The 26286-nt window shown below is 35.1% G+C and overlaps 1 protein-coding gene across 1 annotated transcript in view; it reads left to right on the top strand.

Annotated features, from left to right (window-relative positions):
* Positions 1–26286, top strand: part of ATAD2B (ATPase family AAA domain containing 2B) — a 156388-nt gene that overhangs the window by 105460 nt on the left and 24642 nt on the right. The window contains exons 19-22 of the mRNA XM_040622943.1: positions 3228–3413; positions 14120–14255; positions 16585–16781; positions 20659–20818. Coding sequence (XP_040478877.1) covers positions 3228–3413; positions 14120–14255; positions 16585–16781; positions 20659–20818 — 679 coding nt within the window. The remainder of the gene's footprint in view (positions 1–3227; positions 3414–14119; positions 14256–16584; positions 16782–20658; positions 20819–26286) is intronic.

Raw genomic sequence — 26286 nt, 5'->3', positions numbered from 1 at the left:
CTGCTTCATTCACATTTGTATTTAAAATTGCTTTAGTTTCCAGTTTCTAAAGAAAATAGCTTGATACGGACTATATAGTCTTTATTTTTAAAATACAATAAATTTTCTGCACTACACACTTAAATTTGCTGGCTAAAATACTGACTTTAAAGTTTAGCTTTTGAGATGATAAGAACTCTTATAAATATAGGTGTAGTTTATGTATATGTAATTAGTGCTTCCTTATATGGATACTTTTAACTTCAGTGGCCTGATTTTTCTCTTTCATATCTTTAATATTCAGAGAAAGTAGTTTGTGATTTTTTTTTTTAATAAAGAAACTTTTAAAAAAAGTTACATAAGAGACCATGATGTCTGGGGCAAGAAGAGGCCAGAAGGAAATAGAATATATTGTTTAAAGAATCAAAATGAACAGTTCACATACACTGGTGTTTGTTCATTTTATTTGTGCAAGAGTGCTGGTCATGTCAGAGGTATTTTGGAACGGTTGGTTCAGTAATTTGGCCTACTGTCTTTTTTTCTCTATAACAGTTTTTCTGTTTTCTACTACACCTTGCACATCCACCAATCCAAGACACCCTGTAGGTGAGTATTTTTCTAGTTATCAAATGGCATCACTTGTTCCCAAGACAGTTGCCGCTTCACTAAAACTAGGCTTTATTTTTCTACTCTGAATCTGGTTAATTGATTTAACAGAGTGTATCTTATTCCACAACTTTAAAAGTTACCAGCAAACTGCTGAAGAGCTGTTTTTACATCATGGAAAAATCACGATAGAGTTAAACTTTTTTCTGAATTTTTAAATACTGTTTTTAGACTATTATTTTTGAATTTTCATTACAAAAACCGGAGAATTAGAACAGGTTGGCTATATATTTAAAGAAAATATGAAAGTTTAGATATTCTGAGATCACATGGATCAGAAAAATAACACTTATTTTATTAATGCCTTTAAAAAAGTTTTCTAGAAATTAAGCATGTTTTTGCTGTAAAGGTTTAGGAGAGAAATTTTGAAAATAGCCCCTGAGTATTGATATTGCATGTAGTTAGATTAATTGTAAAATCAGGTGATTATACATTCATGGACCAGAAAGCCTAAGCATTTTTATTTTTCTGTATTTGTCTTAGGCTTTTTTCTTTCTGATTTTTTTACCCCTTTAGGTTTGAAAATATAATTTTTAAAAGTTCTGTTAATAAAGATATTTTCCTGAAGTCTTTAGAAATAAGAGGTTCAATAGGATGTCATGTTCACTTTGTTAATTTGGGGAGAATTGGATGAAAATAGAAAAGAAATAGAAAAAAAACCCCTCAACTCTTTTAGAGTTGGTGGTGCTTTTGTTTCTAGTTCAGCCTTGCCAATAAGTTTAAAACACCTATAGTACTGCATTATTTAACTTCTGGCTCTGTAAGGTTTTTATCACTTAACCTTCTGTTGCTTTGCCCTTACTCTTTGGTGCTGATTAGCAGCTAGATGTTCTCAACACATAACCTACAAGTATTAGAATGAACATTTTATGTTTTTTAAAGGCATGTTTTCTCATTCCTCCTTGGGCATGTGGTACCTTGCATGGCTGAATTAGGTGGTTAGTTTTGTGAGGTTTCTCAGTAAGCTGTATAGCTCATTAGTCTTTTTCATGTAATCACACTTCTTTCTCTGCTGACTCTCCCTAGTTTTACCAGCACAGAATGGGAATTGGAAAGACAAAAGGCATTGGTCATTGTCTTCCACATACCATCCCTTATTTGGGTGGCATGTAACAATTTTTTTTGGGTGGGGGGATTAAATGCCTCACTTGCCTTTGTGCTCCTGTGTGGTTCCTTCCTTTTGCCAATATTTATGCTTGTTTTTCTCTTATGAGTCTTCTACAAGAACTTTGGAAAACAATAATCCTTGGATTTTCAAGATCCAGGATAAGAGGGTGCGTGTTTGCAGAAAAGGTCAAAATTTGAAAGTCCTGGAGTTGTACTGTACAACTGTTCTGGATTGGTGGATATGCAAATATTAAAGGAAGGGAAGGAGCAAATATTACTTTTGATGTGAGTGATCATAACATCTACATTTCCAATTTGGGGGAAAATTTTATTTCAGCATCTTCCATCTGGTTTATTAAATTGGCAATACGTTTTATTTTACACAGAATGTTTAAGCTTTCTAAAATGTAGCATTTGAAAAATTCATGCAAGCGGTCCTTTTCATTAAAGAAAAATAATCATTTTGATTCTTAGGAACATATCTCATAATCCTAATCATTTGAAATAGTAGATAAAAAATATTAGATCATTATTTCTCTATCTTGCACATTACACAGGTTAATTGAAATGTGTAGAGAATTTTAGAAATAGAACTCTTAAGTTGAAGAAAGATTTTTACATTTATTCTTTCACTTGTTAAAAGTATTGAAGAGATGCCATATTAACCCACGAGAATTTGTTGATGGGCTATTGAGCTGTTGTTGACATATATGTTAAGGGCAGTAGTTCTGCTTGGCAGCTTACTAATAGCCAACCTGGTCCTTATTGGCGTACGTTGGCAGAGTGCGACTGAAGCTATGGTTAGGACTCTTTTTAACACCCGAGGAAACTTTAGTTTGTATTTTCTGACAATGGGAGTGTCTCAGAGCTTTTTCCTAATTTATTTATTGCTCTTCAGTGATCTGAGGGTATTCTGTGACTACTTTATGGAGGATTGAATTAAGGTAATAGGTAAACAAGTGGTTCAGTAGGTAGTTCATTAATTTTAAGCCCTAGGGTGGTACATTGTGGTAAAAATGTTTATTTAATTCATATATTTAGTGATTTTAGGGAATGTGCACAAACATGGAAACTATGTCTTCCGTCTCTTCTTTGTGCTTACTGATACCATTCTGACATGGGTGACATATAGGTGCATGTTTATCTCTTTATTTGTAGCATATTTTATAGTGGTGTTTTGCTTTATTATCTTTACTTGATAAGTGGAGCAATTTGATACCTTTGTACTATTAATAAATACTCAATAGGCATAACAAAATGGCAAAAAAACCCACACCCCTTCTTTTTTTAGGTGGGGCAAGGCTAGATAGACACTATTATGTGAGACTTGTATATCACATCTTGAACAGCTTAAATATTTGAGCTGAGAATAATTACAGTAATAGGCCTGACACATTTCATGTATTTGGGGTTACTGAGTAAACTTTAGAATAGTATCAATGTGAATTTTTAATGCCAGTTCTTTCCTTAATTAGATTTTTCGTGAAGCTCGAAGAACAGTACCTAGTATTGTTTACATGCCTCACATTGGTGATTGGTGGGAAGCTGTCAGTGAAACTGTGAGAGCAACTTTTCTGACATTGCTACAAGATATACCATCATTTTCACCTATATTTTTATTGTCTACCTCTGAAACCATGTACAGTGAACTGCCTGAAGAGGTAAGAAGTGATTAAATATTTACCATATTGTTTTGAAATAGTTGATCTAGTAAATTGGACACATTTTAATTTATTTAATAAATTTAACTTCTTAAACAAAATAAATACTGTTTAGATTCATGCTTTGGTTATATCACTTATTAGCCCTGTGACTTAAGAAAGTTAGTTAATGATTTAAGTTTCCGTTTCTTTTTTGGTGTACTAATGATATATTTGTCACTATTACTGTGAAGATTGAGATAATTCACGTTTAGACCAGAGCCCAACGTATGTATGGTACGTACTATAAAGGCCTAAGCTGTATCACAGTTAATTCCGTTACCATTAGCCTTCTTGTTTTTACTATCTGGTAGATTATTTGGTGGGAATAGACCTTTCAGTTCTTTCCTTGGTAGCATTACTGTTAATTTGACTGTTATTACTGCTGTGCATATTTTTCAAATCTGATATTTATTTTTGAGTTCAAAGCCAACTCATATTTAACATATTAGAATCAAAGGTAAAATCACATTTGTTTCAGGAAAAAATAGTCAACTCATGTGAATGAAATTGATTTTTGAAAAATTGTGTTTTAAACACCCTAAGCTTACTTGAAATGATCACCTTTAGAAATGCTTAGAAGTATTTTGGCCAGGTGACACAGTTTATATAAAAGATTTTGCATGTTTTAAATGCTATAATGTAAACTTTGATTATGTAGAATTTTATGATTAAGATATCTGCTTACTGAGGTCTTCTGTTGTGGTTAGCACTTGTTAGCTATTCTGCTAAAGTTGATTTGTACATTTATTGATTTCATAAGTAAATGAATGTAGAATAATTTTTGGTTATTCAGAATCTGATATTTTTAATTAAGACCATTAATCACAATCTTTTCTTTTCTTTTTTCTTTTCTTTTCTTTTCTTTTTTTAATCATGGGGGCCCATAAAGTTTAGTAGAATGGTATATGTAGTAAGAGTCAGAAAAACCAAGTTATGCTGACTTACTAGTCTTTTGATTTGGGGTAAATATTTGAACTTAGAATAGCCTAAGCTGCCTCATCTATAAAATGTGGATAATAACAGACAAGCTTCTTGGTGTGAGATAGTATATGTGAATTCATGTTGGAAATCACAGAACTATAAAATGTTTGGTATTATGAAGTAGGAATGTACTTGAAATTGTTTTAAATGGATTGAACCTGGACATAACCTAGAAGCCACTTTTAAAAATTAGATCCTCACTATCAAGTAGTTTTATCATAATTTTATGAGATAAAGAAAATTTGGGATAATTGAGGGTTCTACTTAGGAATATATAATTACATGATGTTTTCCTTATATTGTCTGAAAATTTTGTAAGTAAAAGTCTTATAAACGCATTTTGTTGATACAGCAATTTTGCCTCCTGTTGTCTATTCACATATGTGATTTTATTATTGGTTTAGTTTAGGTTTTTTTTTTTTTTTTTTAAAGTAAGCTCCATGCCCAGCGTGGAGCCCAACACAGGGCTTGAACTCATGACTCTGAGATCAAGACTTGAGCTGAAATTAAGAGCTAGACGTTTAACTGACTGAGCCACCCAGGCGTCCCTGTTGGTTTAGTTTTCTAAAGCTAGCAGTATATCATACAAATTTTCAGTGTTGCTATATTGTTGTCATAATTTTTAATGGATTCAACTTATTCATTATTTGTTTACCAGTACCCTTAATTAATAGCTAAAATATTAGAGATTTACTAGCATTGAATCCTGAAATTTCAACTCTTTTTTTCCCCTTCATTTTCTCTATTGTTTGCCCTTATTAACCAAGTAGCTAGCGAAGTTATCATGGATCTTCACATTTGTGAGGAGAAGGTTATGAGAATTCTTAGACTACTTGTTACATAACATGTTTTACACTTACTGTTCTCCAGAAATCCTTCCCTGCCCCTAAGCCTTTCATTTAAATTTCAGCTTTGCCATTAGAATGCTTGCTTGTTTCGGTCACAGACTGTGATAGTAGTGAGTAATAGCACATAGTAGTAAATGGTGAATAAATGAAAAGCATAGAGAGTTGCGGACTAAGTAACTGTAGTTTAGCAAAGTGCCTGATCTGTAGAACAGATGAAGTAGACAGTGGGTGGCAAATAACTCAAGTGATTCTAAAAGAAGGAAATGGCCAGTTACTAGAGTGCCTTTAAGAAAATACAGTGGAAAAAAAGAAAAAAGAAAATACGGTGGAACGGCGCAGAGGATCCTTGCGGAAGGGAGGGAAAACTGAATGGGACAGTCATTAGGGTGAAAAACTGTGAGAGACTCTTTGATTATAGGAAACAAATTGAGGTTTGCGGGAGGGGTGGTGGGTTGGGGGATGGGGTAGTTGGGTAATGGGCATTAAGGAGGGCATGTGATGTGATGAGCACTGGGTGTTACATGCAACTAAATTGTTGACCTCTACATAGGAAACTAATGATGTACTATATGTTGGTTAATTGGATTAAAATAGAAATACAGTGGATAATTTAAAAGTAAAATACAGATTTTAACCTGTCAAATAGGCAAATATAAAGAACAGTTGAATAAATCTCTCCAGGGCAGTCCAAGTAGTAGATTTAAATATGTACACACATTTTGGCTCAGCAATACTATTTATGGGTAATTATCTGAAGAGTTTTTCATGGACTAACACAAAGATACAGTGCACACCACACAAAAAAAATACAAGAGTAATTATCATAGCCTTTCTTCATAGATTGGAAACTGTCTAAATGTCGTATTGTAGGGGATTGGCTAAGTTATAGATTCCTTCCATGAAACACAATGAAGCCTTTAAAATATTGATGTAAAAAATAATGTCGTGGGGTCCTGGCTCAGGTGGTAGAGCATGTGACTCTTGCTCACAGGGTTGTGAGTTTGAGCCCCATGTTGGGTGTAGAGATTACTTAAAAATAAAATCTTAAAAAAAAAAGTCATGAAAAGATGTTGCAGATATATTGTTAAAAAAACAGGTAATCAGTATGTATATTATTATCCAAGTTTATATAGAAATAACGGTTAGTAGTTATATAGTTATATATATGTAAATAGTTTTATTTACAGAAATAAACAGAATAACAGAAGTGTTAATTATTTCTGAGTATTAAGATTATAATAGTTTTAATTTCTTATCTGTATTTTCTGAATCTTCTGTACTAAATGCTACTGTTCTCAGAAAATAAATTCATTCAGAGATGGAAAGGTGTTCCATGCAGCTTTTAAAATAGAACAAAACCAAAAAAGAATTAGTTAACAGGGGGTAATGTTTTGTTTGTTTTTGTTTTTAAGATTTACTTACTTATTTTAGAGAGCATGTGCAAGCAGGTGTGAGGGGTGGGAAGGACAGAGGGAGAGGGAGAGAGAGAACCCCAAGCAGACTCCCTACAGAACATGGAGCCTGTCATGGAGCTCCATACCATGACCCTGAGATCATGACGTGAGCTGAAATCAAGAGTTGGACGCTTAACCAACTGAGCCACCCAGGCAGTCCCCCCCTGGGGGAGGTAATGTTTTATTAGGAATATAAAACTACTTTCTTTCTGTGAGACAAAGTAGTAATTTCATCTTTTAGAGCTCTTTAACATTCTTTTCTAGGTGTTTCTCTCTCTAGTTACATCTCTTCTAGTTACATCTCTCTCTCTCCTAATCCAGTAGTTCCCAAGTAAGTTTGTACATAAGGCAGTACACTGGGATATTGAAAAAAACATTAGACCTTCATTTGTCTTCATATTATCTTTTTTGTGTATATAGGTTTTATAATAGAAATAATATTTGTAGAATAGTATATTTAAATAAATAGTGTATTAAATAAATCTACTAGAAGAGATGTTTTCAGATTTTTTTTTTACTGATGAGGGTTAGATAAAAAAAAATTTGGAAATCATTGCTCTAGATCAGCTGTTATCCAAGTGTGGTTCAAGGACTTCTGTGGGCCCCACAAGACTTTCAGGGAGATGTCACATTCCCCTTTTTTTCTAATTACATATCTGCTTGAATTTGGGTTTTCTTCATGTACTGTACACAGTTAAAACAACATATTGTAACACATTGAATGCAGAAGCAGAAATGAGAATCCAGTGTTGTTCAGTAAGCCAGACATTAAAGAGATTTGAGGAAATGTAAAACACTGTCACTTTTCTTGCTAAATTTTATTTTATATATATTTTACATTTTGAAAAAATATTTTTTTAAAAGGATATATTTTTCAAAATAGATTTTCAGTGTTAATATGTAATAGGTTTTAAATGAATATGTAATTTGGAGTGCTCTTAGTTTTAATTTTAATACATAATTATGGGCAGATGTAACCCACAAAAACTGAAGCTCTTTTGTGTTCCCAAGTGGTTTGTAAGAGTTTAATCAGATCCCAAGACCAAAACGTTTGAGAACCTCTGACCTAGACCACAGCTCTTTGAGAGGAGGGGACTGTCTTACTGGCCTTCACTTCTCTACTTCTTGACACATTGGAATTGCTCAGTAAATGTTTGTTGCATAAAAAATAGGAATTTACCACTGAATCACCACATTGGCTTGAGCTCCTGCTCAGCCTAATTTCTTTTTTATTTTTTTATTTTTTGCAAAATTCTAGTGTAGGTAAATTTACTTTTGTGGACCCTGTAGACTCAGAATAGTTGGAGAATTTTAGTTGAGTTACATGGGAATTGCAAATTATTTCTCTTCAGGAGAATTAGAAAAAAGAATTGAGGGTTGAGCATAGGAAAGGGACTTTTAAATAAGGAAGCAGATAAAAAGTAGAAATATTTGTAGGAAGGAAAACAAACTTTGGTCAGAAAGAATTGTACTTATGTTTCTGAACAGATTCACAGTATGTATTTTGGTATTAAATTATGGGCATGCTCAAGATGATATAATTGGAAATGGATTTTATTTTATTTTTAATTTTATTTATTTATTTTAGAGAGGGAGGGGAGAGGGAGAAGAAGAAAGAGAATCTTAAGCAGGCTCCACGTCCAGCAAGGAGCCCCACGTGGGGTTCAGTCTCACAACCCTGAGGTCATGACCTGTGTCGAAATCAAGAGCCAGACGCTTAACTGACCGAGCCACCCAGGTGCCCCTGGAAATGAATTTTAAGGAAATACCTCCTCTGCTACACTTAGGAAAGTGAAGATTACAAGCAGTGTTTTGTTATTTCAATATTTCCTGTCTTTTTGTGTCTCATATCATGGGAACTGGGAGTTAAAAATCAGTAACTTAATTAGAAAAATCAAGTAGGGACATTGAAAACTCAGATGAAAGATTTACGTATACAAGAGAAATATTTTAGTATTGATTTTTTTGTTGTAAAACAATGACATGATTCTTAAAATTTACAAGGAAAGAGGTCAGTGCAAGTCTTTTAAAATCACAGCTATCTCTAGTAAATGAACATGAATTATTACTGTGTTAACGTAAAATGTTATGGTTTGTTTACGATTATTTATTTTGTTTTGAGGAAAGCAAATTTTATTCATGAAGCTGTCTTAGGTTCATTTCTGACCTAATTTCCCATTTCTTTTATCCTTGAGGTCTTGAGTCTTAAAACATTAATTTTCCCCATTACAGAGTTTGAATGAACTCTACCTTTAAAACTGGGGACTGACTACTCTAACATTTAATAAATGAGGTAAAATGAAAAGATTTTGGTAATGAAAGAATTGCTGCCACTTATGCAATTATGTCCCAGGCACTGTAGAAGCCAGTTACATATATTATCTAACACAAGTTTTTTAACTGTTTAGTAAGAAAAGTATTACTATTGTTTTCCCATTTGACAGATGAAGAAACTGAAGCCAACAGGGGTAAAGTAACTTGTCTAGGATCTCACAGCTAGTATGGCAGAGCAAAGTTTGAACCCAGGTTTGTCTTCTTACAAAGGTCATGCACTTAAAATGCACTGTACTCTTCAAGATTGCAGAGAGACCATTTCTGGATATTGTGATGCTTAGGCTGATGAGTGGTCAGGGATATGAGTTTTATATTTATCAAGTTAAAACTGTTGTTTATTCATCAAAAATTTATTGTGTACCTATTGTGTTCAATGCATTGTTATAATAAGTGAATTTGTTTAAGGCAGGTCCAGTGTCTCTTTTCCTCGTGCTTTCATTCACAATGCTTAGCTATCTTATGCGGTCTCTCTGTGTACACACACACATAGAATACTCACAAATGGATGCATATATACATGTACATGTTTCTAGTTTGGTAAATCTTTGTTGAATGAATGAATGAATGAATGAATAAAATAGGTGAAAAAACTCAAAAGATAGCCACTGTTCTCTAATAATTTCAAAGTTTAGAGTGGGGGACCTAGGTGGCTCAGTTGGTTAAGCGTCCGACTCTTGATTTTGGCTCAGTCATGATCTCAGAGTCGTGAGGTCAGGTTCCATACACAGTGCAGAGTCTGCTTGAGATTCTCTTTCCGTCTCCCTCTGCCCCCCCCATAAATAAAATATATATATATATATATATATATATATAAGTGTAGAAGGAAGAGAGACCTGAAGAAAATAATACAGTATGAGAAGTGCTATGATAGTATAGTATATAAAAACACAGTCCATAAAAGGAAAAATTGATAAAGTCAGCTTTATCAAAATTAAAAACTTCTTAAAAGACACCATTAAGAAAACGAGAAAACAAGCCACAGACTGGGAAAAAATATTTCAGATACATCAAATTGCATATCTTGATAAGACTTAAATCCAGAATGCATTAAGAACTCTTTCAGGGTGCCTAGCTGGCTCAGTCACTAGAGAATGCAACTCTTGATCTTGGGGTCACAAGTTCAAGCCCCATGTTGGACGTAGAGATTACTTAAAAAAACTCAGCACAAGCCCACAACAAATAATTTTCAGCAAGAGTGTGAAGACCATTCATGGGGGGAAGCGGTAGTCATTTCAGCAAATGGTGCTGGGAAAACTGAATATCCACATACAAAGGAAATGAATTAGACCCTTATTTTATACCATATGCAAAAATTAAAATGGATCAAAGAACTAAACAGAAGACTTAAAACTATGAAACCGTCAGAAGAAAGCATTGTAGATTTTATGACTTTGGATTTAGTAATGATTTCTTGACTATGACACCACAAGTACAGGCAACAAAAGAAAAAATAGATAAACTGGAATTCATCAAAATTAAAAACTTGTTGCATCAAAGGGCACTTTTAACATTATTTAGCTTTAAAAAGGAAGGAAATACTAGCACATGCTACAGCATAGATAAACCTTGAAGACATTATGCTAAGTGAAATAGGCCTGTCATTAAAGGACAAATATATAATTCCTCTTTTAAAAAGTTCCTAGAGTAGTCAGATTCACAGAGAAAGTAGAATGGTGATTGTCAGGGGCTGGGGGAAGGGAGAGTATGGGGAGTCAGTATTTACTGGATATAGTATTTCACTTAGGGAGGATGAAAAAGTTCTGGAGTTAGATGGTATGATGGTTGCATAACAATGTGAATATATATAATGCTACAGGCTGTATAATTAAACATGGTAAAAATGGCAAAGTTTATGTTATGACTATTTTACCACAATTAAGGTAAAAAAGACTACAAGTTAAGATTTAAGTAGACATTCACCGAAGAGTATATATTCTCTTGGGCTACTAATACATGAGAAAAGATTCTTAAAATCATTAGTCATTCTGAAATCAGATACCACTGCACAACCACTAGACAGTATTGAGTGTCGGCAAAGGATGTTAGAGAAACTGGAGGCCTTATATATTGGTGGTGGAATTGTAAAGCGTGTAGTCATTTTTTGAAAAATTGGCAGTTCTTAAGGTGTTAGTCATAAACTTATGATATGACTCAGCATTTCCACTCCTAGGTAACTACAGAAGAGAAATATGTTCAAAGACTTGAATGCAGATGTTCCTGCTACCATTACTCATAATAGTGGAAACAGACCGTTGTTCATTCACTGGTGATTGGTGAAGCCAAATATTGTATATACACACAGTGAAATACTGTTCAGCATTAAATGGAACAAACTGATACATTCTACAGTGTGGATGAGCTTCAATATATTATGCTAAAGTGAGAGAAGCTGGACAAAAAAGACTACATGATACACAATTTCTAGAAAAGGCACACTTCTAGAGACAGTAAATCAGTGGTTGTTGGGTGGGGATTGTGAGCATGAGTAGGGATTAATGGCAGATGGACATGAGGGAGATCTTGGAGGTAATGGAAATGTTTTAAAACTGACTTTGATGGCTACGCAACTGAATTTACTAAAAATCATTGAACTTAAAGTTTAATGAGGGGTATTAGAAGGTATGCCTGAGTGTATATTGGAAAGTCAGAGAAAGCTTCACCCAGAAAGCATTGCTTGAGTGGAGAGTTAAAAATAGGGTTTGGAAAGCGTGGATAGCACCTATAGAGGTCACTGTGAACTACCGTGAAAGAGCATGATTTCAGGGAGTTATATGAGGCTTCTTGTGTAGTTGCAGCATGAAATTTGAGGGTGGGAATGTCAGAAGATAAAGTAGGAGTAAATTTAAAGTAAAATGTAGCCTACTTATAAAGTGTTGGATTCTAAGCTGTTGGTAATAATCTGGCAGGAGTATCAGGGTATTATTACAGACTTACTCTTGGTATGCTTTTGTATTCACAAAGTTCAACACAATGTTGAAAAATGATCAGAAGGAAGAATATTTAAAACTGAGGTTAAATGTTTTTCTACTCTTGAACAAAATCATTGTACTTCTAGGGTATTGCATTCTATTTATTTTTCAAGACCCAGTTAATGTTAACTATTTCTGCTATATCTTATCTAATGCTTCGTCACCCCTACCTCCTGCAGAGTCTCTTCTGTTTCTCTACAAGTGTTACAACACTTCTGGTGTGGTACCATAAAGCTTTCTTGTAAAACTTTTAAGATCCTTGACGGCAGGAAGTAGTTGTATTTTCTTCAAGTTTGTAATGGCAGTATTTGGCATTATATTTAGCACACAGTGGGCATTCAGTGGTAAATTTGCTTGGCAGAACTTTCGAAGAAGGACCAGTAAAGCATAGATCAAAGGGTTGGGGGGAATTTTACATGAAAACAGTCTACAAAAAAAGTACTGAAAGGGCACATGGTGAAATTTTATAAACTCTTAAAGGATTTGGCTTTAGGTTGAGGTAAATAGTTCCCCATCCAAATTTTGAATTCTGCTTTTCATTGATTGTTTCTTTTCTTTTCTTTTTATTTTTTTTTAAAGATTTTATTATTTATTTATTTATTCGACAGAGATAGAGACAGCCAGCGAGAGAGGGAACACAAGCAGGGGGAGTGGGAGAGGAAGAAGCAGGCTCATAGTGGAAGAGCCTGATGTGGGGCTCGATCCCACAATGCCAGGATCACGCCCTGAGCCGAAGGCAGACGCTTAACCGCTGTGCCACCCAGGCGCCCCTGATTGTTTCTTTTCTATGTTAGAATTTTAGAACTGGAAAAGGCCTTTAGAGATTATGTAATGTAGTTTTCTTTACTTATTTTGTGACCTTGAGCCAGTTATGTAAACCTTTCCAAGTCTAAGTTTTCTCAAGTGTAAAATGAAGGACTCCTATATATACTTCATTGTTCTAAAGATTGATTGAAATAATATTTAGAAACTTTTAGTCTTCAATTCAGTAAGTGGTTAGACATTACAAACTGAATGAATTATCTAAAGTTTACCATAAATGTGTGGCTAAATTTGGGCTAGGAACTCATGTCTTGAATTTTGATCCAATGTTTCCTCATTGTCTCATCTCATAATTGGTTCTTCTTTCCATGTTAGTGACCTTTTCCCATTTTCATTTGCAGTTTCCATTTTGATCTGGGCTGGGGAAGAAAATTGCAAGCTTTATTCATTCAGTCCATGCTAAGTACACATTAGTATGTCCCAGTCACTGTGGTAGGTATAGGAAAACAGATGAATAAGGAATGGTCTCCGTTCTCAGGGAGTTTGGTGTCTAGAAGTGGAATACAGACCTTGTAGGAAAACATAAAAATTAAAGTGAGTAGAATTAATGTGGATGATGTGGAAGATTTAAGCAGCCTATCTTGCAAGGGGGACATCTGGGGCCAAAGCCTCCATAGAGGAGTTAAACAAAGGAGAGATAGGTAATCACCAGTGGGAAGGAACTGAGGGATGTGAGAATGACTGGCTTAATATTGCTTGGGAGTTTTGTGTGGAAGGTGGTGTCATTGTGGAGCATTCTGGGGAGAAACTGAAGGTATAGTTTATTTGCAGTGAAACCAGGAATCCGGAAGATGCAGTGGAATAGACTTGGTATGAAAAGAGCCCAGGAAAGGAAATGACTGAATAGGAAGTAAACAGAAATAACAATAACATACAACAAGTCAGTGTTGTTAGCATCCTTCCAGTTCTCTAATGTAGATTCTAGGTAATTACTTTCCAGCTCTTATGCAAGAAGTCCTTTGAGATTTGCCATCTAACTATTATAATCAGTTATCCTTTCTGTTATTATTTGCTGACTCTCCCAGGTGTAGTATAATTTATTAATGACTTAGGCAACTGGTCATTCTCCCATTATGGTTTAGTCCATAAGGTTGAGTCTTTCAACAGCATAGCCTTAGGACTAGGTTAACCCTAACTCCACATGAATGAAAATTGAAAATGCTACTGGAAGTTGAAGAAATTGTAGTTTGGTATAATAAGTAAGCTTTTAATTCTCTATATATTTAATGTCTTTGTGTGTATGTGTATGTGTGTAGGTTAAATGTATCTTTAGAATACAGTATGAAGAGGTCTTGTATATTCAAAGGCCTATTGAAGAAGACAGAAGAAAATTTTTCCAAGAATTGATTCTCAATCAGGCATCAATGGCTCCACCACGGAGGAAACACACTGGTAAATTTCCTAAAGCTTTAGGAAAATGAGGGGAGGGGGATGGCGAATGGAATTAAGAAATGCCCTTTTTTGGAGTTACTTTTTTAAAAAAACGTTTCTTGTGGAAGTAAAGTCAGTTTTTTAGATTCTCCTCTTTAGATGGACACATTCTCTTTAGATGGACACATCTCTTTAGATGGAGTGGTCATTGTGTTTACCTGTCTTGAGATTGTGAAGAACAAGCCTCATAGTTAAGGCTTTACTAACAGGTGACTGTTAAGTATTCTTATCATTTTAATCCAGATGCTCTGGTAGAATGTGAAATTTTCTGAGGCTCAAAAAGTCTTCAGTTCTGCTCTGTTTTAGTCAATTTAAGTACAGAGGACTTGAACTGTAAGTTTGAGAACATCAGGTGGTGTACTGAGTGCGTTGTGGGTCAGGGTAGGTGTGATGGGTCAAGAGCTGATTAGAATGTTTGCTTTTTCTGGTTTATTTTTCAAATATTTATTTAGCACCTAGTATGTTAGGTATCTTATGGTAGGCACTTGGAAACCTATCATGACCTTGTTTTAAGCATTAGAATTTTCCTGGATTTGGCCTAATAGCATAGTATTTCAAATTTCAGCCCCCTGACTTAAGTGGGGAATGCATTCTAAGCCCCTCAAGAGACTGAATCTTAAAGATGTGTAAAAGATAAAGTCTTCTTTGTAATCTTTCAGCCTCTTCTTGAAAATAGCCATCCTGTTGTAAGTTTTTAGGTGTCTTTCCCCTTGTTCTTTTTTTTTCTCGTATAGTTTCCAACCCTTCCAGGTCCTTGCTTTTTCATATTCTACTTGTTTTTTATTGATCATATTATCCAACACTTCAATCATTTTATTGTTCTTTAGTGACTCCTTTCCACATTTTCTCAGAGTTGTAAAAATAAGCACCTACCAAATGGCTATAGTTGTGGGGTTTTTTCCCCCCTAGAAACCTTGGGAAATTAAATATGGAAGTTACACCTTCTGATTATTGGTTGTTGCTTCCTGTTAATCTAAATAACAGTATTTAAAATATTTCATTATGAAAATGATTCATTTTATCTTGCAAACTTCCAGATACATGTTAGTCTCAGAGATTGAATTTTCTATGTTAAAGATTAACATAATTCTTTTTTTCTTTCTGAGTTGCTTCTATTGACTTCAGTTTTTCGTTTTAGGAGCTATTTAGAAATCAGCCATAATCCTTAAAATTTTAATCCTGAAATTCAGTGTGATACTGGGAAAATATTTTAAGGAATTAGGGAATGATATGTTTAGGGAAGTTAATACTTTACTTTTTGAGAAGATTTTTTGTTTGTTTCAGGGTAGATAGTGAATATTATGGATTTTATATATCACTGTAGACTGGGTTTTCCATCTTACCCATTTCTTTGGGATTCTTGTTTTAGTTCCTTTTTTCTTTTTGAGGGAGAGAGAAGGTGGGGAGGGGCAGAGAGAGAGGGAGAATCTTGAGCAGGCTCCACGCCCAGTGTGGAGCACCACGCAGGGCTTGATCATGCAACCTTGAGATCATGACCCAAGCTGAAATCAAGAGTCAGACAGGTAAACAACTGAGCTACCTAGGTGCCCTCAGTTTGTAATTTTTTTTTTTTTCTCCCTGCATAGTTACGTGCCTATTCACTACCCCTACTATGTTGTACTAAGAATATGAGTGTAGAAGACTTGTCTAAAATTAGAACTCTTGGGGTGCCTGGGTGGCTCAGTTGGTTAAGCGTCTGCCTTTGGCTCAGGTCCTGATCTCAGGGTCCTGGAATTGAGCCCCACGTCAGGCTCTCTGCTCGGCAGGAGTCTGCTTCTCCGTCTGTGCTCCCTCCCTACCTGCCTCTCCCTCTCTCTCCCTCTCTCTCAAATAAGTAAAAAAAAATTTTTTTAAATAAATGAAATTGGAACTCTTTTGGGAGTGGGAAGGATTAAAGAATTGTTACTTGACTATTTCACTTTCATCCATATGAGGCAACCCCATTTTGAGAAGAAGGTTTTTAAACAACATCGACTTTAAGCAAATCAATATACAGTTCTTCACCTAAAGATATTTTGTTGATTTGAAATATTTCTCATGAGTTGTATGTAAATCATATTTCAAAATGAAATTATTTAAAATCATATTTGTCATTTAAAAGAGTCCTGTGAGTTGTTTTATGGAGTAAATCTGTTCTCTAATGTACAGTTGGTTTCTGTTCAAATTTTTACTTGCTGGGTTTCAAGTGGTTTGTATGTATTTGGAATTCTTTTTTGAGTGAATAACAAAAGTAATTGAGGTACTGGCTCTGCCATGTTGGAATCTTAACATTTTCTTCTATTTTCTTTAGGTCTTTGTACTATGGAAGTGCTTCCCCTTGCACTACCTTCTCCACCTCGTCAGTTGTCAGAATTAGAAAAAAATCGGATGGAGGACCAGGAGGAAAATACTTTAAGAGAGTTGCGGTTGTTTCTCAGGGATGTAACCAAGAGGCTGGCCACAGATAAACGCTTTAACATCTTCAGCAAACCGGTGGATATTGAAGAGGTCTTGTTTCAGTAGTGTGCAAACAGTGAAGTTGAACTGGCTAAAAGAAAAAAAATATTGACATCTTTTTTTGGAAGGAAAAAAAGCAAAGGCATGGATGAATATTACCCCTAGCCTGTAAAATTTTAATCCATGTGATAACTACTGATGTCATCAGCAAACATCTGGTGACTTTTGGATGAAAATAATGACCAATTTGTATGTCCTCTTAATTAGTATTGATCTTTGTGATCTCTTACTCTTCAGTTTAAGAAGAGGATTAAAAGTTACTTTAGTAGAATGTCCATACTATTTTTATTCCAGGATAAATCTTGCTCTTAAAAAGTATATTGGTGTTAACCAATAAATACCAGTTAATTTTGGCATTTTCCAAATTATGTATACCTTAGTGAAAGAGGTGGCAAAGAAACCTGAAATTTGTCTTTCATATTTTGGAAATGCCTGTGACTAAGATGCTGTTTGAAGTTAAGCATATCCTATGCAGCTAAAATTGTTTTTCCCTGCAAGGATTTTCTCTGCTCCCAGTGGAAAATTTCTCACTTTTTATGTGTATTGTTTTGTGTCCTTGTGGGAGCATGGTTTGTGATGATAAGAAATTTTCCATTTGGAATCTACTATAATATTGTAGATGAATTTTTTTTTTTTTTTATCCTGGGATAATATAGTGTGTGGATGAACATAATACAGTCTTTACTGGCCTTCTTCTTATAGTTCAGACTCCATGTTTGAACAGCTCTGGTGTTGTTAGTTTTAAGTTTTTTCTTCATCTTTTTTTTAAATTTGAATTATGAAATGATTCATAGTTTAATGTTGCATCCTTGTTGTGAAATATGTATTTTTGGACCTGAGCAGATTCCTTTGGAATCATTACCTCATCTATGACTGGAGAGAATGAGCTAGCATTATGTTTTTTTCCTCTCTGAAAGTAGCTATTCCCGCCCCCCCTTTTTTTGAGTAAGGGGATTATTTATAACTTTATTTGTATATTTATATTTATCCACAACACATAGTTTTATCCATTTGATCCTTTTAACAACCTCACAAGGTCATTATTATTATTCTTATGTTGCAGCTGAGGAAACTGAGGCTTGCAGGCAAGTGACATAGCCAAGACTCAAAGGTTTTTTGAAATTCAAAGCCCTCATTCCTTACATTATATCACAGCTGTCCCTTAAATCTTTTTCTACTGAAATGACAGGAGTTGCCTAATTTGCTTTTGCAATTAATAACATTTTACATTTGTGAAACATTTTTCCCCTCTTAGTGTTATCAGATAATCTTAAAACTATCAGCCCACTTTAAAGATTAGTTTAGATGTTTATTTTTATGTATTTATGTATTTATTTATTTATTTAATTAAAAAAAAAAAGATTTTATTCATTTGACAGACAGACAGCCAGAGAGAGAAGGAACACAAACAGGGGGAGTGGGAGAGGGAGAAGCAGGCTCCCAGAGAGGAGCCTGACGCGGGGCTCGATCCCAGAACACCAGGATCACGCCCTGAGCCAAAGGCAGATGCTTAACGACTGTGCCACCCAGGTGCTCCTAGATGCTTATTTTTATTTTATTTTATTTTTTAAATTTAATTTTATTTTTTTAAAAGATTTTATTTATTTATTTGACAGAGAGAAAGACAGCCAGCAGGAGAGGGAACGCAAGCAGGGGAAGTGGGAGAGGAAGAGGCAGGCTCCCAGTAGAGGAGCCTGATGTGGGGCTCGATCCCAGGACCCTGGGATCACGCCCTGAGCCGAAGGCAGATGCTTAACAACTGAGCCACCCAGGCGCCCCTAAATGTTTATCTTTATTTTAAATTGGGTACGGGACTCTGACACTTAATTGATAAGGGCTTGACCTTAAGTCACCCTCCCGTACTGGGAGTAAACCAATTTTGCCTTTTCCCCAGAGAGCTCTCTTTCATTCTAAGCAGAAGAGATGATCAGATTTCAAATGCCTTCTGTGGTAGAGTCAAACATTTTATAAAGGATGGTAAGGCATTGGAAGGGGATAGAAAATGTTGGTCAGATAAAACTGTTTTTCAAGAGTTGTGTTTTCTTATTTTTTCTTTTATTCTTTCTTACCTTCATTCTGTTACTGGTTCTCTACTCTTAAAGGTGAAATCATAGAGGTCTCTGTGAAGCATGAGGGAAAAATAAGATAACATTTATTTTGTTTTTTTAAAGATTTTATTTATTTGAGAGAGAGAGTACACACTGGGGAGGGGGTTAGGGGGAGGGGTGGAGGGAGAGCAAGAAGCAGACTCCCCCTGAGCAGGGAGCCAGAGCCTGGGCTCATGCCAGGATCCCTAGATCATGACCCGAGCCAAAGGCAGACGCCTAACCAACTGAGCCATCCAAGTGCCCCACAAGATAACATTTAAATAACCTAAAACATAAACATTTGTATTCAGATAATGAATTTGAAATGTCTAAAAACTTTTTATGGAATTCCAAAGCAGACTTCAGAGAAAACAGAAGTTTAGAAAATAAACATTGAATTTAAAATTAAATATTGGGGCAAAAATTTTATAATCTTTAGTAATATAAATTTTTAAAAAATATTTTATTTCTTTGATAGAGAGTGAGAGAGCAAGCGAGCATGAGTGGAGGGGAGGGGCAGAGGGAGAGGGAGAAGCAGACTCCGCACTGAGCAGAGAGCCCGATGTGGGGCTTGATTCTAGGACCCTGAGATCATGACCTGAGCCTCAGGCAGATGCTTAACCGACTGAGCCACTCAGGCACTCCAGTAATGCAAATTTTTATAGTGCTTTGCAGGTAATAAACAGTTTCCATATGTACACAAGGCATGCCAAATGCCAGAGCCAAGAATCCAACTGATATCTTCTGAGTATTGTTTGTTCAGTATAGCTTCACTATCTCCCCTGTAGGGGCGTTTTCAGTTCCTAGAAATTAAAAAATAAATTATAACATGCCCACACAGTTACCTAAAAATTTAAGAACATGTATAAAATATGTATATGTGTATTTGTGTGTGTGTGTATTTGCAATGGAGAAAAAGTAACAGTTTCATAGAGCAGAAATTATCCTAGCTCCAGAATTTGGTCCTGGACTAATTAGATGTTTCTAAGGCTGCTTTTTTATCAGACCTGATTACTAGATTTGAGATTGCATTGGGGGAGGCACTAGATAGATAGGTTGGTAGTTTTCTTAGTGGTCAAATGATACAAAACATTGGGCAAATCCTGACTTAGGAGCTTCTATTTTGGGTTATCTCCCAGAAAGATGGGACATGGAGCACATTTGCTTGCAGATTTGTTTATAATTAGCGAAGTCCAAGCAAATCTTTTACTAGTCATGAAGGCAGTACTTATTTTTGTTATATAATTGACTCAAAATGTTTGTAATGAGTCCAAAGGAGCAGAAAATACTTTCCATGAAATGATTCACCCTGGAAAATGAGAAAGAAAAATGTTTTTTTTGTTTAAAGATCTTAAAGAGATTTATCAGAGAACTTCTTTAATAATATGAAAAAATCTGTGTTTCTTAATTTCCTTCAAAAGAATTTCTTAAAGTAATATTTATTGATACTTATTGGGTGTTTTTACCAATACATTCTTCTCTCAGGTAATATCCAAAGGATTGGGGGGGGGGAAGCTGACAAAATTGGTTTTATATTTCAAAATGAGAAACATTTCAGAGTTGATTTAGATATGACTTGAAACCGAAGCTTTTCATGGAAAGTATGACTTCAGAGTAGTAACTTTAGTAGCATAAATTGTTCTACAATTTTATCCTTATTTGTAATTATTTTTAAGATACCTAGATTTAATTTTTAAATAACTACATGGTTTTGTGTTTTTATTAGTAGATCATATGAAATAGCAGAAGTAATTTTTATTAAAATATCCCCTTTGTTTTAGGTTTCAGATTATCTTGAAGTAATCAAGGAACCAATGGATTTATCAACAGTAATAACTAAAATTGATAAGCATAATTACCTGACTGCTAAGGATTTTCTGAAAGATATTGACCTCATCTGTAGCAATGCTCTAGAGTACAATCCAGATAAGGACCCAGGAGGTAAGGATGCACTGGACAAATTCACTTTGGTGATCAATGAGAAGATAGTTGAAAGTTTAAATACTAAAGCATGCCCTGTTTCAGGTAGATAAATTAGTTTTAATGACATATTGTATTTAGAAGCTTCTTGATGAGGAACTCATAATATACTTAAATATAATTATTAATTTGTTAAATAGTGGATTTAAATTAGAGGATTTTATATTTTAGATATTCTGTTCAGGGTTTAATTTTTACTTTTTTACTTAGATTCTTACTTTGTTCAGGTAGGATGGAAAATGGAGTAATTGAGAATTTAATATGAAATTTGTTTAGTCAACAAACATCACTAGTGCTGATAAACACTGGGAATTCCAAATTGGTGAGAACTCATTATAGGATAACTTTATATAGTAAAAGACCCCTTTAGGTAGACAGTATGTATTCTGTAGATTTTGGGTATTTTTAATGTTATTTTATTGTTTTGTTCCTAATCCCACCCTGTACTCAAATCTGTAGTCCCAGCTCTTTGAGTGTCCTGCAGAGAGGACCTCTAGGAACATATCTGTAGTTAAAACAAGGTGAATTCACTGATTAATTATAACAGGGAAGAATATATATCATATGGAACCAAATAGGATTTGAGCTTGTGCTAAGGATTTTGGAGAAGGTTTAAGAAAATAGGGCATTACAGTAGATTGGATGCTCTTAGGAAGTGGGAGTAATTTTGTGATTAGGTATTTTAAGAACCTGGAAGGCAAGAAGAATGGAGCAAGGCTAAAACTGGGTTGGGTAAAGAAGCAGCAGTCATTCATATTATCTAAGATAGGATTATGGTTGGTTATTTTTGTGGCTAGGACAATGTTCATGCTTTTGTCTATGTTCAGATATGATTATGGAGTACTGTTGTTTTTATCTCGATTCATCATGGTCACAGAGTGGCCTTTTCTGATGTTGTGTTCTTAAAATTGTTTGTGATTAATATGAGTACACCGAGGCCAGCTGATAGTGCCTGGCCAGTTTCCAGCTGACAGGGGCTGTTATTCTCTCTCTCACTCTGCTGTGGATTCTGTTTCTTCAACAGGTGATAGACAAGTAAGATGCTTTTTTACTTCTTAAATGTTGATTTTTAGCTTCAGTTATCTCCAGGTAGTTAGAATATAGTTTCTGCTTTGTTTCTGTATTCATGGGCAGTAGTTCTTAGGCCACTTGTTAGAATGACCTGGGTTTCTCACTTTCACATGAAATTTGGTGTTTCTCATCTAAATTTAGACCACGGCACGTCATATATCCTAATTCCAAGTTTAGAGGCAGAATAACATTTTACACAGCTGTTCTTAAGCTTTGTATTAGGACATTTGCCTCTTCTTAGTTTTTGTTTCTCTTGCTTCATTTTGACTTTTTATTATATATGTTGTATAGAAAAATTTATAAAGATTAAAAAACAAAGAAGATAATTAAAGTAACTTGTAATTCCATTACCTTGGTGTTCTTTCTCTCTCTCCACACAGATGTATTGTATATAGAATATATACATGCATAATATTTTTACTAAAATGAGAACATAATTTTTGTGTACTTTGTCATTCATGTAGTGTTTTGTGAAAAGTTTATGAGTTAATATATTTCTATGACATTATTTTAATCACATAGATGTACTATTAAAGCCAATACCCTATTGTTGGACATACTAGATTTTTTCTTTTCTTTTTTTTTTTTTTTTAATGTTTTTTTATTACATTATGTTAGTCACCATACAGTACATCCCTGGTTTCTGATGCAAGGTTCAATGATTCATTAGTTGCATATAACACCCAGTGCACCATGCAATATGTGCCCTCCTTACTACCCATCACCAGTCTATCCCATTCCCCCACCCCCCCTCCTCTCTGAAGCCCTCAGTTTGTTTCTCAGAGTCCATAGTCTCCCATGCTTCTCCCCCTTCTGATTACCCCCCTTTCTTTATCCCTTTCTTCCCCTACCGATTTTCCTAGTTCTTATGTTCCATAGATGAGAGAAATCATATGATAATTGTCTTTCTCTGCTTGACTTATTTCACTTAGCATTATCTCCTCCACAGTGCTGTCCATGTTGCAGCAAATGTTGAGAACTCGTTCTTTCTGATAGCTGAGTAATATTCCATTGTATATATGGACCACAGCTTCTTAATCCAGTCATCTGTTGAAGGGCATCTCGGTTCCTTCCACGATTTAGCTATTGTGGATAATGCTGCTATGAACATTGGGGTGCATATGACCCTTCTCTTCACTACGTCTGTATCTTTGGGGTAAATACCCAGTATTGCAATGGCTGGGTCATAGGGTAGCTCAATTTTTAACTTTTTAAGGGACCTCCACACTGTTTTCCAGAGTGGCTGCACCAACCTGCATTCCCACCAACAGTGTAGGAGGGATCCCCTTTCTCCACATCCTCTCCAGCAATTGCTGTTTCCTGCCTTGTTGATTTTTGCCATTCTAACTGGCGTAAGGTGGTATCTCAGTGTGGTTTTGATTTGAATTTCCCTGATGGCTAATGATTTTGAACATTTTTTCATGTGTCTGTTAGCCATTTGTATGGACATACTAGATTTTTTAGTTTTTTCCTCTGTTATAACACTGATGAATATCTTTGTAGCATAAATATTATATACATCCTTACCTATTTCCTCAGAATGAATTTCTTTAAGTGAAATTTCTGAAACAAGGAATATATATATATATATATATATATATAATCTTTTAAGGCTTTTAATCTGTATTGTTAAAATTTTCTCACAATTTTGTTTTCTTTTACCAGCAGCATCAGGGCCATTGTTATCCGATATAGCAATTTTGTGTGAGTGAGACAGTCTTCTTCTTCTGTGTAGGTGGCATCCAGCAACAGCGCCACAGTTTAGTGAAGAATGGGCTGGATGTCAGCTTCATTTGATTTCCTTGCTGGGGCCCTTGGTGAGGGTACAGTCCGCACAAGTGTGTATAGTGGCCTTAACTAAAGTGTGAAGGTACTGAGTACCTACACTGTGTCTTAGTTTTCAAGACACGCAGGTTGCTGAAACTGTAGGCAGTAATAAGAGTTTGGGCTTTGGATTTATACCTAAGTGTGAGTCCCAGTTCTACTATTACCTACTTCATTAACATGATCAAGTTTAGTCCTTTAAATTTTAGTATCCTTATCTGCAAAATAGGTATAATTAAGTATTCTTATTGGGGTGGTTGTATGGGTTAAATGAGAAAATGTATTAGGTTAAGTCTTACAAAAGTACCATTTTCATATGGTTCAACCTAAATATGTTAAGCCCTTAGCATAGTGCCTGAGACATGATGAGTGTTTTGTAGAGGTTAGTAGTTCATATTTTTTCATTTTTGTTATCATCATTAGTATTATTTAAATTGTGCTTTAATTTTTCATAAAGTGGTTGCTTAGTGGGTACCTGTGTATTAAATTCCCTGGACCACATTTAAAATTTAATCCTATTTTGGAAAAAATCTAGGGACTGATAGTGAAAAATAAATTTGAATGGTTAGAGAAAGCCAGTTCAGGTCAATCCAGATTTTTTCCCCCTATGTTACTTAATTATAACCACATTGGGTTAATCATAAAGGTCAATCTGGTCAATTTAGATTTTTCATCCTATGTTACTTAATTATAACCACATTGAAATAATACTACCTTTGAGAAAGAAACCGTGGTTTCTGGTGCATAATAAGCTTTTCCTATCTGATGCAGTTGTATAAAAAAAGAATATGGCTCTTTCTCACTGAGTTGACATAGTACACTTAAAACTTTCTTCACTGTTTTGGATGCAAAGAGTGTGATATAATTCAAAAGCATGATTTTGGCTGTGTTCAGATTATTTCATATCTTTAAGTTTAGAGGCTTGTTTTTTCCTTAGCAGAATCACTTGTTACGTATTAGGAAAACAACCTCAGGGTCTGTTGTGTAGCAAGTGGAAATTACATGAATGCTGTTATTACTTTTACAAGCTCCCATGAGTATTTGCAAGCTTACAGTGTTCTGTTTTGCAGAACCCTGGCCATTTGGGAAAAAAACTAGCATATATGTAGAAGACAAAAGCCAGTAGTTTGAAAGCTATACGTGTTGCCTAAGCATTTACCCAGATTCTCTCCCTTGAGGATGATGTGGACAGAAATTAAATATGTTAGCCAGAAGAATTTTAACTTGTAGTTCTAAATGTAACTGGTATCAGATATTTGACCCTAATTATTATCTTATAGATCTATATATGTTTAACCATTCCCCATTCTTTGTCTTGTAGTATATCGAATTCTCTAGCTCTCAGTCTCATTCACAAACATAACATTATTGAGCTAATTTTGCTGAAAGTTCAGCCCTAGTCTTGTAGTCTTCTCAAAATCTTCTGTTTTGCACCACTTTGCTCACAGCTTCACCCTAGCTTTTGGAGCCCTCTCCGGGTTGTGCTTCAGCCAAACCCATTCATATTTTCTATTAGCATTCTATTAGCATTTATGAGTACAGTGTACTAGTTACTGAGCTGGGTGCTTAGAATACGAAGGTGACTGTGACAGTCCTTGCCTCTTGCGGTAGAGATACTCAGATTGTAATACCTGTTGAATAATTACTGTGTGGCAGACATTATGCTATGTATTATGGTATTAGTTTGTTAGAGCTTCCATAACAAAATGCTATAGGCTGAAAGTGGCTTAAAGAACAGAAATAAATTTTCTTACAGTTCTGGAGGCTGTAAGGCCAAAATGAAAGTGTCAGCAGGTTTGGTTTCAGAGGTAGAGTTTAGTGATTCATCAGTTGCATATAACGCCCAGTGCTCATTACATCAAGTGACCTCATTAATGCTGATCACACAGTTACCCCATCCCCCCGCCCACCTCCCCTTCAACAACCCTCAGTTTGTTTCCTATAGTTTCCTATAGTTTCTTATGGTTTGTCTCCTTCTCTGATTTCATCTTATTTTTCCCTTCCCCTATGATCATCTGTTTTGTCCACATATGAGTGAAGTCATATGATAATTATCTTTCTCTGATTGACTTAATTCGCTTAGCGTAATACCCTCTAGTTCCATCCATGGTGGAATGTAAGATTTCTTTCTTTCTTTCTTTTTTTATGGCTGAGTAATATTCCATGGTGTGTGTGTGTGTGTGTGTGTGTGTGTGTATGTGTGTGTATGTATACACACACACACACACACCACATCTTCTTTAACAATTCATCTGTTGATGGACATCTGGGCTCTTTCTACAGTTTGACTATTGTGGACATGGCTGCTATAAACATTGGGGTGCAGGTACCCCTTCAAATCACTGTTTGTATCCTTTGGGTAAATACCTAGATGTGCAATTGCTGGGTCATAGGGTAGTTCTATTTTCAACTTTTTGAGGAACCTCCATACTGTTTTCCAGAGTGGCTGCACCAGCCTGCCATTCCCACCAACAGTGTAAGAGGGTTTCTCTTTCTCCGCATCCTTGCCAGCATCTGTTGTTTCCTGACTTGTT

The sequence above is a fragment of the Ursus maritimus genome, unplaced genomic scaffold, assembly GCF_017311325.1.
Source record: "Ursus maritimus isolate PB19 unplaced genomic scaffold, ASM1731132v1 scaffold_6, whole genome shotgun sequence".
NCBI lineage: Eukaryota > Metazoa > Chordata > Mammalia > Carnivora > Ursidae > Ursus > Ursus maritimus.
Note: the sequence above shows the minus strand (reverse complement) of the source record. Positions and strands in the feature narration are given on the sequence as shown.